The sequence below is a fragment of the Podarcis cretensis genome (assembly GCF_951804945.1).
Source record: "Podarcis cretensis genome assembly, chromosome: 2".
In the NCBI taxonomy this organism is placed as follows: Eukaryota; Metazoa; Chordata; class Lepidosauria; order Squamata; family Lacertidae; genus Podarcis; species Podarcis cretensis.
The window spans coordinates 58,471,564-58,490,811 of record NC_137171.1 but is presented as its reverse complement, the minus strand read 5'-3'; the positions used below and the strand labels follow the sequence as shown (position 1 = coordinate 58,490,811).

The 19,248-nt window shown below is 43.2% G+C and overlaps 1 protein-coding gene across 13 annotated transcripts in view; it reads right to left on the bottom strand.

Annotated features, from left to right (window-relative positions):
- The window catches only part of TCF7 (transcription factor 7), a 117,861-nt gene that overhangs the window by 16,978 nt on the left and 81,635 nt on the right, over nt 1–19,248 (bottom strand). For 10 of the 13 annotated variants that reach the window (XR_013836475.1, XR_013836476.1, XM_079968131.1 and 7 more), the window contains 5 exons: nt 15,357–15,447; nt 10,671–10,757; nt 7,296–7,406; nt 6,620–6,782; nt 4,616–4,723 (listed from right to left, as the gene is read on the bottom strand). Coding sequence is in view for 11 of the 13 variants with exons in the window: in XM_079968131.1 (XP_079824257.1) it covers nt 4,616–4,723; nt 6,620–6,782; nt 7,296–7,406; nt 10,671–10,757; nt 15,357–15,447 (560 nt within the window). In the remaining 2 variants the exon portion in view is untranslated. The remainder of the gene's footprint in view (nt 1–4,615; nt 4,724–6,619; nt 6,783–7,295; nt 7,407–10,670; nt 10,758–15,356; nt 15,448–19,248) is intronic. The other 3 variants (XM_079968126.1, XM_079968127.1, XM_079968129.1) reach the window with 1 other exon arrangement.

Genomic DNA, 19,248 nt, shown 5'->3' with positions numbered 1-19,248 from the left:
CTTCCCATGGACTGTTCATTTGACAGGGGAGGGAAACATGCAGTGCCCAGAAGTCAGGCAGTCACTTTCACGAACTGATTTCCTTATATTAAGCCAGCCCACATCACTGGCCTTGTTGCTCTGAGGCAGAACACTCAGTCCTTCCAGGTTAAATACTGTAACTCGGGTCCCCCAACCTTGTTATGGCTGTGGATTCTCCAATATATGTTTGAGAAATTGCCATGGGTGCCATTGCAAAACGGGCATTCGCTGATGTTTTGCCGCTGCAGCAAAGCAGCTCTCCAAAGCCACAGAAGATAAAGTGGCAAATCTCAGCAACAAAGCAACTTGCTCAAGAAACCTGAGTACAAGGTGGCAATCCTATGCATGCATACAGGGGAGTAAATTCCATTGAATTTTGTCCCCTTTGCCCCACATTTCACTCTGTAGTCTTTCCCAACTCTGCTAGCTGAGAAGCTTCAACTGAACATATCTAGAGTCGGACCTGAAAGTTCTCCCATGCAAAAATTCTTGCATGTCGCCACTTGACCTATGGGCCCCACCAGATATCCTTTTAATTGCACATTCATGTTGGGGTGGCCATACGCAAACATCTGCAAAAGTTCTGGGGGAGTAATATTATGTTGGAAGCCACACAGAGTAGCTCGGGCAACCCAGTCAGATGGATGGGGCATAAAAAATTAACAACAACAACAACAGCAGTAATGATGATGCTTCGTTTTCAATCAGTGCATATCCTGTAACTTCCTGCTGAAATCAAGTAACTTTCCATAGCATGAATATTCTGGGTTTCTTTTTCTTATCCCACTTTCGCTGCACTGTCCCTTCCAGACAGCAGCAATGGGATGGAATTGCAGAACAAGGAAAGCATAATAAATCTACTGTAATCAACACATAGAATAATATACCCGAAATATAACACCAGTCTAGAGGATCTCTTTAATCACCTGTCCTCTTATCCCTGGGATGAGGATTTGGGATCCCAAGCAATACACCATTACTTCATGGGCATTTTAAGGTGAACACTTAAAGGGTAATATGTTGGCCAAACTAGATGATACAAGGTAGATGTGTAAACAGTCTCTCAAAAATGAAAAGCAAACAGGTGAAGCTGAACAGAGGGCCATCCATTACCTGCAAACAGGCTCCCTCCAGTGGCAAAAAAATAAAAACACAGAGAATGGGGCCAGGTTGTTGCCCAACACTTACTCTCTGCCAGTTCCCAGAGCAGGCTATTTATAAATTAATCTAAATAGGGAATGGTGAAAAAGTTGAAAGGAAACATCTTAGAAGAAAACCATCTGGCTAAAACACTTGAGGAAACGATATGCAAAATCCTCATTTTACATTTAGCTGGATGATTCCAGGCTAAGCTAGTTGCATATCTGCATGGAGGAAAATATTTGAATTCAGAAATTCTGGGGGACCCTGAGCAGATCTCTGGATGATTTGCAATTGCTGGAGCAAGGATTTCTGACTCTCAATTATTTAACAGCAACCTGACTTTTGCCACCTAAATCCGGCTGCTGAAGTAAAGGAAGCTAACCGTGTGGGTGGACTTCTGCGTAAAAGGGAATGTGAACCTGGTTCAGTTCTGGCACTGAAAACAAATTCCTAGGCTCAGAAAGTGCTCAGTACCCTGTTCTTTAAGGCTAACTATATGTTTCTTGCACAGTAGCCTCCAAGCACCAGAGATCCTACTCTTGCTCTAGGCTCACATGCTGTGAAACTACTACCCATGTTGGCATGCACCTGATAGGAAGAGAATGATGCCAAAGGGCCATAGCTCCGTGGTAGAGCATCTGCTTGCATGCAGGTCTCCGGTTTGGTTCCCAGCACCTCCAGGTAGACCTTGGAGAGACCCCTCCTCACCTGTTGGTGTAGGCAATACTGAGCAAGATGGACCAGTGGTCTGACTTGGAATAAGACAGCCGCCTATGTAAATTTGGTGACATGCTGCGCTTGTGCAGGAAGTTGGGATGTAAAGCTACCTGACACAATGGAGCACAAATTGCATTTGCGGGGTGCTGATTCTACAGGGAAGATGCATGCAGACAGCCCTGCCCAGCCAACTACAGGCTTTTAAACACTGCAGCTGCACTCTGGGGTGGAAAAGCAGCTCACAAAGTTGGCACATAGTAGTAGTAGTAGTAATAATAATAATAATAATAATAATAATAATAATATGCTTTATTTATACCCCGTCCATCTGGCTAGGCCTCTCCAGCCACTCTGGGCGGCTCCCAACAGAATATTATTATTAGTAATAATAAAAAGTGGTAAAACATCAAACATTAAAAACGTCCCTAAATGTATACAGGGCTCATTGATGGGCACATGCCCCATAACTGCATGTTCATGTGCATTAACAAGTCACGAGGAGGGTGTGGGGAGCCCTCTCTTAAAAAAATTAAAATTTCAACGCTGCCAACCAGGCATGCTTCAATGAAAACAACTTGGATGAACCTCTTTTAATGCGATATAAGCTCTTGCATATGGGGTTTTTTTTGGGGGGGGGGCAGACAGGAAGTACAGTTGCAAACTGCAACTTCCTTTCCCAACTGTCTCTGAAATTTAAAGCAAAGAAGTGTTGGTCTGGCAGGACCATTGGAAACAGGTACAGGCAGAGTGGTGTAGTGGTTAGAGTGCTGAGTCTATGACCTGAGAGACCAGGTTTCAAATCTCCATCTTCTGCCACTAAGCTCACTGGGTGTGAACTTAGGCCAGTTGCCAACTCCCAGCCCAAACTACCTCAAAGGGTTACTGTGAGGGTAATATGGAAACGGAGAGCCATGTATACACCACTTTGAATTCCTTGGAGGAGAGGTGGGATACAAATTTGATAAATGTATGATAGAATGAAGGCAAATCAATGAACTGTAGAGTTCAAAGAAGCTTGAATGATGCTGGGTTGTACCCCCAAGATCTCCTAAACCCCCAAGATCTACCCCCAAGATCTTTGGCACACCTTTCAGAAAGGGAAGGGAACTATCAAATTTGAAGTATTTGCTTCAGTTCAGCTATCAGCCAACATTTGGGCAGTATTTGCCTTCTTTAAATCCTGGGCTTTTGTCACCTTCCATGGATGAGATCAGAAGAGGCAATGGAAACAAACAGGACCTAGCAATGTGAACCTGGCAAATGCAAAATGCAGAGTCGGCAGGAGCCAAAAGCAAACGCGGCACATGATGTTGGGGCAAGCCGTGATCAAGATGGATCGAGCAATATTAATCTCTCGCCAGGTAAGTGTATGATCATGTCAAACAAAAGTTAAGTATGACATATTACCCAAGAGAGAATACATGTTTATTTGATATAATTAAGAGCTGTAAGACAAATATAGGTGTGGTTATTATTATTAGCTGCGAGTCTCTTCTCTCTGTGCATTTTAATTTCTCTTGAGGGCCTTTTTTCTGATGACCATAAATCTAGTGCAAGCTCATATAAATTAAAAAGAAACCACTGCTTATTACCTGCCTATTTCACACTGCGAGCACCTGGAGACAGACGATAGGAAAGTGGGTATTACCATGAACTTCTAAACAGGGAGTGCAAACCCTCAAACTAAAGAGTCTCCACAGTGTAAACAGATAAATTACTAGTTATGAAACAGACCCTTAATAGGCTAAGTTTCACTGAAACAAGAAACTGAATATATTGGAGTCACACCTCATTAGCAGTTGTTGCATTTTGATTCCTTCGGCCAGCTCCAGATGTTGGACATTTGCCAGGGGCTCAAGCCCAACGTGGAGGAGACCACTGCCCAGACAGTACTACCTTTCCCACTTTGCAAAGAGTATCCAAAAAGATCTGATGCAGCATTAAGAGAATTCTCAGTTTTTATGTGCTGCCTCTTCAGGGTTAAGGCGGCTTACTGATGGCTGCATGGCTCAGGGCCCTCATATCCTGAAACCAACACTATTTAATATGATGATGATAATATAAACCATATTTTTCCACTACTATCTTGCCTACTACAATTTAAAGAAGGGCAAAAAGTGGAAGGGGAGAAAGAGATCAGAGGTTAATAGTTTAGGAGAAACACGTTTTTGGATGTTGTGTTTAGCTAGCAAGGAGGGAGGCATACAGAGCACAAGGGCCTCTGAGATCCATAGAAAGGGGAAGCAAAGAAGAAGAAGAAAAGAAGAGTTTGGACTTGATATCCCGCTTTATCACTACCCTAAGGAGTCTCAAAGCGGCTAACATTCTCCTTTTCCTCCCCCCCCCCCCACAACAAACACTCTGTGAGGTGAGTGGGGCTGAGAGACTTCAGAGAAGTGAGACTAGCCCAAGGTCACCCAGCAGCTGCATGTGGAGGAGCGGGGAAGCAAACCCGGTTCACCAGATTACGAATCCACCGCTCTTAACCACTATACCACACTGGCTCTCTTTCAGACCTCCATCCCAAACAAGTGAAGGTCAGGCATGGAGGGGCTCTGCGTGATGCCCATGCTCCCAGTTCCCCATCCCACTTTTGCAATGCTCGTGCCCCCTTCCCACTTCAGCCCCTCCCACTTCAGGCTGAATGTCTGGAAAGGCACATGGTTTGAAAGGCAACATCAAACTTCATGGACATATGATTCTCACGAAGCCACCAGAGACCCAGAGTACTCACGTAGTTATCTCTTGCAGACCAGCCGGGGTAGAGCTGCATGTGGAGCTGCCTTTCCTTGCGGGCCAGTTCATAGTACTTGGCTTGTTCCTCCCGTGACAGCGCATGCCACTGAAACAGAAATCACAGAAAGCTGTGAGACACCAAGAGACACCATCCCTCTGATCAGAAAAGAGCAAATGCTAAGAGTGGATACCAGACATCAGGCCCGGGGAACCTTTGTCCCTGCAGATGTTGCTGAACTGCACCTCCCACCAGCTCCAATGGCTAGGGATGATGGGAGGTGTGGCTAGCAACACCTGGAGGGCCAAAGGTTCCCCAGGCCCACCACGTATGGAAACAGTGCTGAGGCAGCTCACAACCACTTCTGAGAGGACCAGCAAAACCACTCTGAATCAGAAAACAGAAAGTTCCTGGAATTTTGGAAGGCAAGGGAATAACTTAATAAAGTTTTCATTGGTATCAATGGGAAATCTTTAATGTTTGTAGCCATACCAAGTGGTGGTGGTGCTGGTAATGGAGATTTTCAGGTGGGTTGCACTGCAGACAATTACCTGCCCCACCCCCAATACCTGTAATTAACTAAAGAAATGCTAGATGCCTGAGCTGCCTGCTACATATTAAGCAAAGACTTAGTTTGGTCCTTATACATCATTACTCCAGTCACTGTAATGTAGTTGCACACAGCTCTCTGTTTTTATTCAACTAGACCACTGTGTGCAGGAGCAGGAAGCCTTTGCCATATAACCAGAAAGCAACAGCCTCTTATTTCTAGACATGAATGGTGAAGCATTTTGACTGCTCAAGTAAGACAAAACTGTTTTGGGAAAATGGAGAAGCCAACATGGGACTAAACAACCATTTCTTTTTGTGGGTTTTCTCCTCCTTTGGCTTCTACAGAACAAACAAAAGTACAGGAAAAACCAGGTCTTTACTGTCAAAATTTAAAAACAGAGTTATAATGTAGAGTTCTTGGGATTAAATTTAAAGTTGTGTGGCTCAGTGGTTTGTGCTCACAGAAACAAGGGGAAGTTGTATGCCAAGGTTAAGGGGGGGGGGGAGGAGTCCAGTAAATCCACTGATCCTGAACTTGGTGAACCCAGAGTCAAATCCTTGCTCAACCATAGACTCACTGAGTGGTTACTGGTAGGTCCCAAGGCCTCACTCAAAAGTTCCCCACTTACACAGTGAAAATAACTGGGACTCGTCTCACATGGTTTTGCAGACGAGTGCTTTGTGAAGTGAAAAGCACTTTACATGTTAGAAGTGATCCAGAAATGATTGCGGAGTCTTAGCTGAAAACATATTGCTGCAACTTAAATTTCCTGACAACATAGCAGCCTTGGAAAACCCCAATAAAAATGAATTATGCTCAGTGATGTGAGGAGTGGCATACAGTCTGACGCAGGTGGCAGCGGGACGGCAAAAGACAATAAAACACAAAGCAAGGTGTTGAAGGCTTTCCTTGGCAGTTCCTACAGCAACGTAAGGTTCCTTAAGACAACCTATGAAATTCATTATAGTGGATCTCGAAGCCCACATAAATGCACTCAGTGGAGGACATTTAGGCTATATAGGGAGGAGGCGGAGTAAAAGCATGGAGGCCTTGACTCCCTAAGTTTCTGCTGACCCTTTCAGATTCTGCTGCAAGTCTGTAATACAGTTTGCCAGGCCACTACAACTAAGAGAGTGATTTCAAAACCATTAATGAGTATCCTAAAGAAAAGAAATACCCTGCATGGGCCACAATCATTAGTCCCAGCTTCACTTGAGTGGACACCCACACCCACACACCCCATTAACCTCCTTGCTAAGCATGGTTACCCTAACAGCAGCAAAGCAGCCCATCCACAGTACTGTGGGAACCTCCAGCTAATTCAGCTTGCCTTTAACCATGGGTCCAAAAAGCCCACAGCCTCCGGAAGTACTGAACATGCATTTGCTAGCGCATATCCATGATGCCTCCCTAGTCATCAGAACCCCCCCACCTCCTTTTTGTGCTCTTACCCGCCTTCCTAGTATCTGATTGATGGCTGCACTTTCTTTCAAGGTGCACTCAGCAATGACTGTCCCCCGCATCTCTTTCATATACAGCATGAAAGCGTTCAGAGGCTTCTTGATGGTAGGCTTCTTGGCTTCCTTCTCTCTCTTTGGTTCTGGTTGTGATTTCCTTGCCGGAAACAGGAAAAAAACAACAACCGGTTAGTAAACAAGGACTAAGTGGTAACCGGAAATCTTGACTGCTGGGAAAAGACTAAAATCCATGAGCCAAAACTCCAGTAATGGCCTAGTTGCTACCATTGGAGACACAACACTGGACATTGTACAGTCCTGATTCAGCACAGACAGATATTACCTGTGATTTATTAAATGTGAGGCAAAACCCACTGCATTTACTGTTCCAATTTGCAGAACTGTAAATGGTCTGCATCTGGGCTGGGGACCTCTGTGGTCCTCCAGGTGTTGTTGGACTCCAACTTCCATCAGCCCCAGCCCGCATTGTCAATGGTCAGGGATGATGGCACAGGAATTCAGAAACATTTGAAGGGCATCAGTTTCCCCACCCTCATTGAAACAGGCCTTGGGGCGGGGGGAAGCAGAGTTGCAGCTTCAAAAAGGTGCAAAATGGATGTGGAATTAAATCGTTCCAGCCTAAGCTTTTCCCCAAGACCTGGTCACTTACATGCTCCGGTCGTAATGGTCAAACTCTTGTTTCCCAGAGGGAGATGTGATACCCGGGTGCGGGATTCCTGTGGTGTGCATTCCAGAGCCGAGCATCAAGGGATGTGTGATCCTGCAACATAAAGCATGTTTGTGACTGCCTGGGCTTTTTAACAGATTACAGATCTCCTGGGTTTCATACTGCAGTTGGACTCATGCTAATTAAATGAGAGAGAGAGAGAGAGAGAGAGAGAGAGAGAGAGAGAGAGAGGGGACCACCTTTAAGAATGCTCAGTAGACTGATATTAAAACGGAATGGTTGCATATTCAATGACAATTCCAAAAAACACACAGCAGCGGAAACATGGGTTTCTAAAAGCTTACGCAGCTGCAAAAGGTCTGTAGCATGGATCCTTAGTTATATTCTGTGGAGCTGCCACATTCTGGAACAGGGCCATTGAATTAAGACAGGCAACACTGGGACGTTTAGCAATGGCAATCCTACCTAATGATTTGTTTTTCAAGTGTTTGGGAGACAGAGGTTTGCCCACTAGGTGGCACTCTTTGAATTTTTCCTTCTATATTCATAGTAGCAACTGAGCAGGAGCCCATTAACTAAGTACAATTTACATGTGAAGTAACTCTCTGACATCCATTTGCATTATCCTATGTCATCCTGACATTCTGTAGTAGTAGCAGTAGCAGTAATAATAATTTATAATTTATACCCCACCCACCTGGCTGGGTTTCTGTAAGTGAAGCATTCTTCCTGAACTATAATAACACCCAAGAGTGCTGCATCGCAGCTCTTGACGAAGCTGATGGCAATGCCAAGCCTGACTTGGTATTTTCTCCTCATCGGGCCTGCAGTTAAATAGAGGCTACAAGGCTTAATTTGGTGTGTGATTAAACTTAAAGAGCTGTACTTAACTGTTCTCAGCGCACACACACCAGTTTTCAGTTTCAAAGAGCGGGCATTTTGCACTGGCTTTTGGCTGCGTATGTTTGGTTTGGGACTGTCTTGCCCAAGTAATCCATGGTCCTAGTGACACTGTGAAGTGTGGCTAAGCCCATTTCAGGTTAGGCCTTGGGCAAAATTTTTATGCCAACTGCTTTGCAAAAACAATATGGAATTAAGCCATTGGTCCTTCTAGCTCAGTATCATCTGCTCTGATTGGCCATGGCTCTCCATGGGTTTCAGGCAGGGTTCTCTCACAGCCATATCTGGAGATACCAATGATTGAAGCAGATGCCTTCTCACTAAGCCTCAGCCTAACAGTGTGATCTAGCACCTCACGCTGGATATTCAGATCTCACTTGTTGACACTGTATTGTTAGGCTGTAACATAAACATTATGGCCGTCTCCAGGCCTCATTGCCTCCCTGGAGCAATTCTGAGCACAATGGGACCTGGGAGGGTAACGCCAATGCTATCATTGCGATCATAACACAGCTACTTAAGATTAATAGTTTATACACCCTTCATCAGGCCTGTAAAATATTTTCAGCACTGGAGAATGATGCTGTCAGTTTACCAAGCTTCATGACTGAAGCTTGAGACAGCAGGATTGCCCATGGGAGACAACCAACTGTTCATTAGCTCTGTTGGCACAAAAAGAAATTATGCTTGATTTTAATCTACTGGCATGACTTGAAGCTTGATCATTATCTGCCGAGGTGTGTGTTCTTGTCTGCGAAACCTGCCTTGTTCTTCTCTGTAAAGTGGGAATGCCGGTATGATGAAGAATGAAACTGTCAGGCAACCAAGGAGGTCTGCAGAGTCATTTATCTTAAATATTAAGATGCTTAGACTGGAGTAGTTGCCTCCAGCAGGCTGAAAATTAAGGTAATAACAATAACACTATCGTCCTCATCATAATCAAGTGCCTTTTCGACTACTGTTCCTAAAGCAAATCCCATGATGTCTTCATCAAGAGACGTACTGAGCACTCTCATTAAGACTACACAGAGTAGAAGCCAAAGCTAGAGAGATGTCCAGCCAAGTGGTCCGTCTATCTATCATCTATCTATCTATCTATCTATCTATCATCTATCTATCATATCTCTCTCTCTCTCTCTCTCTCTCTCTCTCTCTCACACACACACACACACACACACACACACACTCCCCATAGGTTAAAGCTCATCCCTGTCGGACCTTCTCAAGACAGACAAGGAAGATGGAAGTTGGCTTCAGATCTTTCTAATGAATTCTTGAACAACTCACAACCAGCATCTGGATTGGTAGTGCAGATCTGGAGGGACAATGGGAAATTTGTGTTCCCTTATGAAGGCAGGTCTAAGTTTTTTAAAGTGTTGCATGGGGGGCACTGCAGCACACCGTCCTGCCACCACAAAAGGAACAGCCTGAAAAAAGCAAATATTTGCTTTGTATCATAGTACACTGATGCTTCTACTTTACTACCATCCTCAGCTGTTGTAAATTGCCATACATTTCCAGGTTACCAAAGCCAGCAATCTTAAGCCAAGGGAGGGCTCTTGTCAGGGGCCATACAAGGAATTAACTGAACAAACAGGACATTGCCAGGCATCTGCCTTGCACTCAAGTAGAGCATGATGCATGGAGGAAAGCTGAGAGTGGACTCAAGTAGTGGAGTGAGGTAGGAATGAGAACCTGACCTGATGGTTTGAATGTATCAGGTTCTCTGTCCCAAACAAGACCAATCTCTGCTTTTGTTAGCTGCATTTTGTTAGCTGTTACCATTGCAGAGGTAGTAATAAGGGTGCCCATTATGTTCTGCAGTATTATGAAGTGACACCACAAGGGGAGCCTTATGCTGGAGACAGACAACAGCGTTGTTGGTTCTTTTGAGAGCTGAAAGCAAAAAGGGACACCATTGCTTGCAATGTGTGTGCTCATCCTTCTTACCAGGCCTGGTAAATAACTTTTGCAAAGTTTTGCATTGTTGTTGTTTATTAAGAAAAAATCTGGGGAGGAAGAACTGTTTAACCACAGGCAACAATAGAACAAAAGAAATGTGTGCACACCATGAGAGGTGAAACCTTTCGTCAAAGCACTTACAAACTCTATTTTTTGTCTCCAGCCACATAAGACAAAGAGACATACTGACGTTTGAGGCTGCAGTGGTGGTGCTGACATGAAGACGGACTTTACAGCATCTTCATGAGGGTTCTCTCTCTCCACCCGCTACTATTGTTGACCAAAGCCAAAATTGTGTTACTCCTTTTTGAGAGCGTGCTAAGTTTGTGTGTTGTTTTAAAGTATTATTATTTTAAAAAGCCACCTGCCTAAAACAGGAGACTCCCTTCCCTGTTGCTGCCACCCAGAAGCCTCCCTAAGTGCTGCAAGCTTGAACGGCGTGGACTGCAAAAGAAGCAGATCAATTTTGTCCTGACTTAGGCAGCTCATACTTACCTAGAGAAAGAAGCCCCAGCAGTGAGCGCCGACGTATAGGGCTGTCTAAATCCACATGACTGGAAAGGACAGACAGGCTGGCTCTGCCTGGGATCAGGAAGAAAGAGTCCATAAAGCATCTATATTGGTGCCACCTTTCCTGCATACTCTTTTCCCAACTGGACTCATCATGGACTTGTATTTTTGGGAAAAGGAGAAGCCTCCTGTTGTACATTGGCTTCTGTCCCGATGGGGAGGTGAGGTGAGGTGAGCTTCAGCTGGAGGTGGGTCTAAACAGGTCTACAGGAAAGTTCCACTAATGCCACCTTAAAACCCTACCTGTGCTTATTATACTCCCAGCTCTGCAACGTTGCTAAAGAACTAGGCCTCGATCCAAGTTGATTTGCACACAAGCTTCTTGATGCACCCTCCCTATAGCCCTAAAAGGGTGACATTTCAAATCCTACTGCATGTCGATTCCAAATGCTTTCTCCTTAACTGTAATTGAAGCAGGAACCTTTGGGCTTGGAGTGCTGTTGATGGCATTGCTTACTCTTGATTCTGCACCTTAGTCCCTAAAAGCTGGTGCAGGGTGAAGATGAGCAGGATCAGCATGAGTGGCACAGCTGGAAGACTGAGTGTAGTTCAATCTCCCACAATAGTTTGTGCCTGCTGTTTGATCTATGCCCTTGCTCCCCTTGTGGGTTAGTGTTAAGGCCTGGGTAGACCTCTCTGTATCAATATTAATAGGCATATTACAGTGGCTGTTGAGTTCTGAGTCAGTAGGTTCAAATCACACTTGAACTCATTAGGCGAACTTACACAACTCTCTGCTCCTTCTCCCTAAGCCTGAATAAATAATAATAATAATAATAATAATAATAATAATAATAATAATAATGGAGGCCTACTTGACAGGCTGAACAGAGGGATCAATGACATATGCAACATTTTAATTCTCCTAAGTATTATTACTATTCCTACTAATTCATTACTTGCTTAAAAACTTGCAACCCAAGCAACATTGCTGCAAACTTAGGAGCACATGTAAAAATATGCCGAACACTAGCCAAGTGCTACAACAGGAAGCAGGCTTTTGAAGTTTCAACATTTCGGCCTTGGAGATGAGAACACAGTTTAATTCTGAAGTGACATTCATTACTCCATAGGCCAAGATTCCCCAAGAAAAGAAATGGTTGTTGCCAAGGAAGTTTTTCATCAATGTGAACCTGACATGGAAATTATTTCAACTGGAAAATCAATCCACGATTCTGACCATTCAGAATGAAAGTGCTTTTTTTGTATGTGTCTGTATGTGTGTGTTTTTAAAAAAATCCTGTGAAAGTAGAATGGAAATATTTATTTACTTAAGTTATTTCAAAACCAGCATGAGGCATCAAGTTAAATTGTTGCATGCGTAGCTCATATTGTGCAGCTGACACCATTTACAAGGCTTTTTAGGGAAGGTGTGTTTGCAGCTAAGCTTCAGTGAACAAGCTCACCAGACTGGACTGCAAGTCATTTTTATTTGAGGTTCTCGACTTGTCATTCCACCTAATTAAAGGGAGACTTATTACAGGGCCTCTTCCCCAAAATACTTGGCAGGTACAAAGGACATTCCTGCCGAACTCTTTCTTGCTAAGGAAAAGCTGCTTCCTGCATTCAGACCCCTTTGTGTTTGAAGTCAGCCTCATTCCAGATCAGTGAACGTTCAGAGCCATTCACATACCACAGTGCTTGTTACTGGCAGATGGGGGCTCTGAAGTCTTCCTCCTCCTCCACAATTAATTTCAGCACTGCTAACGCTGCCAAACCTCTGCAAAGCATGGTGTGGAGAGACCAAGTAACAAAACACCCCCCCCCACACCCCTGGACGTATTATTGGAGGGGCATCAGTTGCACTTGCTTGTAGACAGCTCAGTGTATACAAATGGGAAAAGATCGCATACAGTATATAGGCCGGGAAACATTTAAACTGCAGATTTGGAGAAGCCAAGTAAATATAAAATCCCCGAGAACAAATTTTTAACTAAGTGCTTATATCTTACTGAGCTTGCAGAGAAATTAAGCCACACCTAACTTTCTTAGAGCTCTATGCAATGACTGCAATCCAAAGATAAACTTGCACCAGAGTTTTATAGGGTCACAAAGTGTACTTCTGCGTAAGCATCTGAAGTACACCCACATGCAAATGGTACTGTGCACACATTGTGGGATTTTCCACTGCACACTGATGTACCAGGAGTTCATAGCCAAATGCTGCAATCCAGCAAGCTGTGGAAAATGCTATCATAACATCTTTATGATTTACATATGGGTTTCCTCAACGTTTTTATAGGTATTTGAATTTTGTGCAGGAATTTCGTTTCATTTAGGAATGTCAATATGAGTGAAAGAGTGCAAAGTCATGGCCATATCGGGGCTCCGTGTTGTGCATTTAGGGACACAGCTGGGTTGTCATTTTTTACGTATGCTGTGAGAAACAAAAACTGGGGGTGTACTATCAGCAAACACAATTTCTGCATAAAGCATGAAATTGGTCTGACTCTGCTGTGCACCTGTGTTTGGAGAAGAGAGATAGACCTTCTCCTGATATGCTGTGCGTCCCATTCCTGCTTGGGTCCTGCTGCAGTGTTGCTGGTTTTTTAAAACAGAAAGATGTAAACGAAGACACATATTTAATGTAACATGTAGCCTGGCCCATGGTCAGATACAAAGCAGTTTTCTACATATGTGCAGGCCTCTGGATTCCATCCCCAGTGCAACTGGAAGAAAAACTGGGCTTCCTCTAGATGCAACTTTTTGATGGAAACAGACATTGCATTGAAAATGGAGAAATACTTTGTGGTGGCTATGGGGAGAAAGTGCTAATGGAAATGTCTGCCTCTTGATCTCTTTAATCCCTTACTAAAAATCTGGCTGTCTGATCACTAGTGGTTAAAGTTGGCAAGAGGGGCTAATAGAAAGTAAAAGCATGAAGATGCTGCCCGATCAAGCAACAAACCAATATTAGTATCAGTATCAGCTTTGCTTTCTAGAAGCAGGGTTTGTGCCTTACATACTTCCTGTCTGTCTTTTCTGCGGACACCCTTCCAAGCCGACAGAAAAATAACTCAGAGGTCTTCCTATCCTCTCCAAATTACTTTATTCCTTTTAAACAGTAGTTAATCATCGCCCAAATTATAGCAAGTCTAGGACTGATACAATGTTAAACATAAAACATCTAAAGAACCAACCAACTAACCAACCAACCAACCAACCAACCAAAAAGCCTGAAGCCTCAGGTGCCTCTTCTTTGTGAATAAATATATAGAAAATCATTTGGTAGTCAAATATTGTATTGTATTGCTTTGTGATGTGTTTTATTGCATCTCCCTTAGGTGATGCACTTAACATGCCTGTGCCACAGTTATGGCAGAAATTCCTATCTGCATACTGCTAAGGATGGGTGAATCTGCAAATGATGGTTTCTTTCCATTTCTCATTCTTCCAATCTTAAGTTTAGTTCTCCAATATCAGTTTGCACATTTTGTGTGTGTGCGTGTGTTTTAAAAAATCTTTGTGGAAATTCACTAACATTTTAGTGTGAATTTCTCCCAAGATGCACATGTTTATATGCAGTTTTACATTTTTGCAAAACAGTATTGCTGAACATAATGCATCTTTGTAGGTTACTTTCACTGACATGTGCATTTTTATGCACACTTTGTCCCAGTACATTCATTTTTGCACACATTACTTGGCTGGAGAACTACAGTGCAAAATTCAGAAAAGCACACATTTTGAAGACTGTCTTTAGATTTCAGAATTGTTTTGGAAAACACAAATTAGTTAGGTTCACCTTTAAATGCAAACTGAACTAAATATCTCCCCCATCTCTACAGAGTGCGTTCAGCTGATACACAGGAACTTTACTCTCTATTATTATTATTATTATTAGTAGTAGTAGTAGTAGTAGTAGTAATAGTAATATTCTGGTAACCTCTTCAGTTCAGAAATGGTGGGTTGAAGTTTCTACAATTCCACACTGTCATGCATTGCACAGTTCTACTAACGCCTGCTGCATCATGTAAGTGAATTAATACATGGAAGGGGTGGGGAGAGGTTTACTTATGGTTGAATGTGTGTTGAGTGCTTTTGTCTCCTCAGCTTCTGGCCTAAATATACAGCCATGAAGTGGAGAAAATGCTGTCCATCTTCATTTAAAAGACTCTGCCATAGATTGCATTTTCCCTCTCTCTTGCATGTTTACCAGGACCCACATTGGATTGCCATTAATCCATAGTAAGAAGGGGAAGGCCTTCTGTAGAACCATATGTTTTAGGGACAGAATTTAACAACAATATTTCTTCAATAACTCAGGTATACACTTGCCTGTGGTGAGAAGAAAGCAAATTCTATGACCTACCATGCTTTTGCTTGTTATTGGCATTTCAGAATGGCAGCATGGGGCTGAACAAGAGATTCTAGGCCAAGGGTCAACACAACAGTCCCTGATCAAAGTAGAAGAGCAGGAGAGAGAACCAATATCTTGCTCAAAATCTTTTTTTCACACCTAGACCAGTGTCAAGAACTAATTGTGGTGCCAGGGAAAAGTATACTGAAGTGTGTACATATACAGTTTCAGGTGTTGTGGAGAATGGTTGGTGTTGCCCAGGTAGCCCAATTTGGACAAACTTCCCTCAGTTATAGGTATTTAATACTTACCATCCCATAGAAGGTGTTATCTGTCCAACTCCACTAGGAGGGAGGGAATAGAAACCAGAAATGTCTGATGTTTGAGAAGGACGGTGTACACCTGGCAGAAAATTGAAACATCAGGAAGTTTAGGCGAAGCAATTTCTAGGTTCCTTTTAAGTAGCATTAACTTGGCTATAACGGACATGGTACAAAGGTTCAGTATTTCTTAGCATCCAATAACCAGAGTTGGTTAACTTACTTTGTCTCTCCCTTGTCCCCCATTTCTGGACAGAATAAATATCCTTAAGATACTATTAAGATACTCTTCAACACAATACTGCAACCAGACAATCAAAGTACAGCACTTATGGGGTGAGGAGTACAGGAAGTGAGTGGGACAAAAGTATCCAGAGTACGCAAAAGATGAAGTTGGTGCGGCGTAGTCAGCCAAGGTAGGGCACTGAAGGAGGTGGCAAGTACAGGAAATGTGTGGGACAAAAGCACATGGAGTAGAGACAAGATAAAGCTGGCAGATAATGCAGCAGAAAAGATTTGAGTGGGGAGCCCTCAGTTCAAATCTCACCTCAGCTACCCACAACCTCAAAAGATGGCTTTGGGCCAGCCTTCTCAGCCTCATCCCCAAACCCCTATCTATAATAGAGGGATAGCAATGTGGGCCTACACCACAGTGCTGCGGGAAGGATAGCAGAGATAATATATGTGAAGTACTTTGAATGCGGTATGTAATTTCTAAGTATTATCATCAAAGTACAAGAAAACCCAACCACCATCAAGTTAAGTCACCAGTTTTCATACGTGGGGTTGGAAAGGTAATTTACTCAGGAATGAGTGGATGATCATTAGAAGGAGCATGAGTGTGGGAGAAAAGGGGTGGGGAAAGGATTTCTTTCTTCTCAATTCACCCAGTGCACATCAGTTTGCTAAAGCAAACTATATGCCCTAGTCTCACTTAATTCTTCCTCCTCCTTTAGGACCTTAATTTCTTGGTTTCTGCTGCTTCTGTTTAGCACACCAGTTTGTTAACCAACTGGGGTATGTTAGTTCCTAGAGAAGTTTTTTTCTCCCTTCCACCCCAACTTTCTTTTTTAAAAAAAAATATTTTTTATTAACCGGCCAATCAAATCAAATCAAATCAAATCAAATCACATCACATAAACTCCGAATTGCAAAGCCGAATTTTAAATTTTGTTGAGGGAACCCATATTTCAAGATCCGAAGGGGAATTCTGATCATCTTCTTGCCACTGCGTTAATGTCCAAATCAGTCCAAACAAAGTTCATAATTCTATCCAGTCTTATCTTGCTGTTTCCACATCACATCTTGTTCATATATTGTCTCTTTTTTCTTTATGATCTCTTCTGATAGTCTCCTTAAGCTGATAAACACCAATAATAATCCTGTGTGAATTTTTCCGTTCCTCCAATCCTCAAATCGAGATGGTTTCCATATATCATCGCCTTCATAGATAACAGCACTCTTTCCATCATTAATTACAGAACTGTCGTTCTTAAGTCCCACTGAGGAGTTTCACCCACAATATAAAAACAGCTCTATTTCTCTATTTCTCCTCTCAGACTTAAGTCCTCCGACAGTACTTCCCAATATGGCGACGGAATTTTTAACTGCGTCATTCCAAAGCCCTTATACATTCCACGCTCTTCTTAAAATATGCTTTGGTTCGAAAGTTTATCTCCACACAACCTTAAATCCACAGCTTAAGTCCTTAAAACGACATTTCTGACTTGTGAGGGGGGGATTCTTGTTTAATCACATAAAGGAAAGAAAGTAAAGTTTTTTCCCCCTCCCCCATCAGTCCCTTTGCCATACCGAGTCTTGGCATATCGTCTCATGATTTATACTTGTTCCTCCGACTCGTCTTGTTTTATCAGAGATCTCTTCTGTTAGCAGTCTTTACTCCCCCTTCTTCCTTTAGATATGTGCATTCGCTTCATCCAAATTGTTTCTTTTGAAGTTCTTGCAGCTAGTGGCGCGGATCAGAGACGGCGTCCAGGAGCGCCAAAATCCCACAGGAGGGCATTGTGCCTAGTGCCCCCATCCCCACAAATTTGGGGGTGGTATAGGGCATAGCAGGCAAGGGCAGTCCCCCACCACCATCCTGGGGGGGGGTAAGGAGGCTATTTACTCCCATCACAGCCTCCAATTTACCTCGTGTGGATCGGAGAGATGCTATTGTCAGCCATCTTCTGATGCGCCCCTAGTGGTCCCACCTTCCACCCCAACTTTCTATAGTTTAAAATATATCTATGTTAATTACCAACAAGAGACAGAATCGTAAACAGAATGAGCACTATCGTGACATTAGGTTGCATTCTTATTGTGTTTGGAAAAAGTGTATGCTGCTTCTTTCTGACTGCAGGTTATGTTTAGCACACACACCCAGGTTGGCTGAATGGCCTTCATGGAATAATAATCTTTTAGGTGATATGGAAATTCTGCCACATGTGTTTGATTTGTGATGGTGGTTTCATGTATGAAAGTCATTGCTTGATAGCACAAACACTGTATACACGAACCTGCGTGCAGGGTGGAAAGAGAACAAACTATGCAGGTGGTGGCAGTGGTTGTAACTACCTGAGAACCAGACCTCTGTGGCCTCCAGCCAATGTTACAGTATCACACAACTGCTTAGAAATCCAAAGCAGTATGGGATGTGGTAATACTCATTCAATGCATAAGCAGAGCCTCCTGCTTCCATTCTCCATCTGCAAAGATGTGCAGTTACACTTTGGTCACATCCAGAAGGACTCTTCAGATTACGCTTCCCACTTCAGGGCAACATACTTCCAACATGGTGATGTTCCCACAGAGGAACTTACGGTCTTCAAATAAAAACATCTTGAAGGTCCCAGGCCACAGAGAGGTTAGGCTGGCCTCAACTAGAGCCAGGGCTTTTTCGGCTGCGGCTCCAACCTGGTGGAACGCTCTGTCACAAGAGACAAGGGCCTGCAGGACTTGACATCTTTCCGCAGGGCCTGCAAGACAGAGCTGTTCCACCAGGCCTTTGGTCAGGGCGCAGCCTGACTCCCTCCTTGGCAAATTTTACAAAACTTTAGTTTATTGTTGCCATCAATTTTGGTTTTAATTAATTTTTATAATGTTTTTATAATGTTGCACTGTTTTAGTGTTGTTAGCCGCCCTGAGCCCGGCTTCGGCCGGGGAGGGCAGGATATAAATAAAATTTATTATTATTTATTATTAAGTGTTCCCATTGGCTTCTCACATGAGTAAAAATCACGAAATCAGAAACAAGTGGTATGCCTCATCAAAATTCCCACGTTGCAATTTTAATCGCTGACTGGAAGGAGCAGCCTTAATTATTTTTTTCAGTCTGTAAAAATGAATTAAGACAGCTCCTTTCTCTCACATAAGCCGCCTCATCATAAACTTAAGGATGCTGTGGATCTGCTTTGGCGCATGTCCAATCCATGAGAGTCCTTAAGCCATGGGCCTTCTACAGTCAGTCACACTGGGATGCTGTCAGCAGCCACAGCAACAAGCTTAACTTCAAGCCAGCCCATGCAACAGGGGAGCTTTCCATCCTCAGGGTAGACGTGTTATGGCTTTTTATTCTAAGAATAAGTCTCTTGAGGTGCACTCACAGAGACTTTCAAAGCCTCTTCAAAAGTCATGGGACTTATTCTGTGGGTATGTTCAAGGACAGCTGGATATAAGGTACTTTGTGTTATATTCCCTGAAGAGCCAAGCAAGATTTGAACTATCCTCATTCACCACTTCCTGCCAGACTTCAATATTTGCCCTTAGCTAAGCTTCTTGTAGGTTATAATTCATTAACTTTTTTTTATTCTTATGTTTTAGGTTTAATTTTCTCTGAATGCTGGTGGGCAATTTTAGATCCAAGAGACTAGATGTGTAGAGA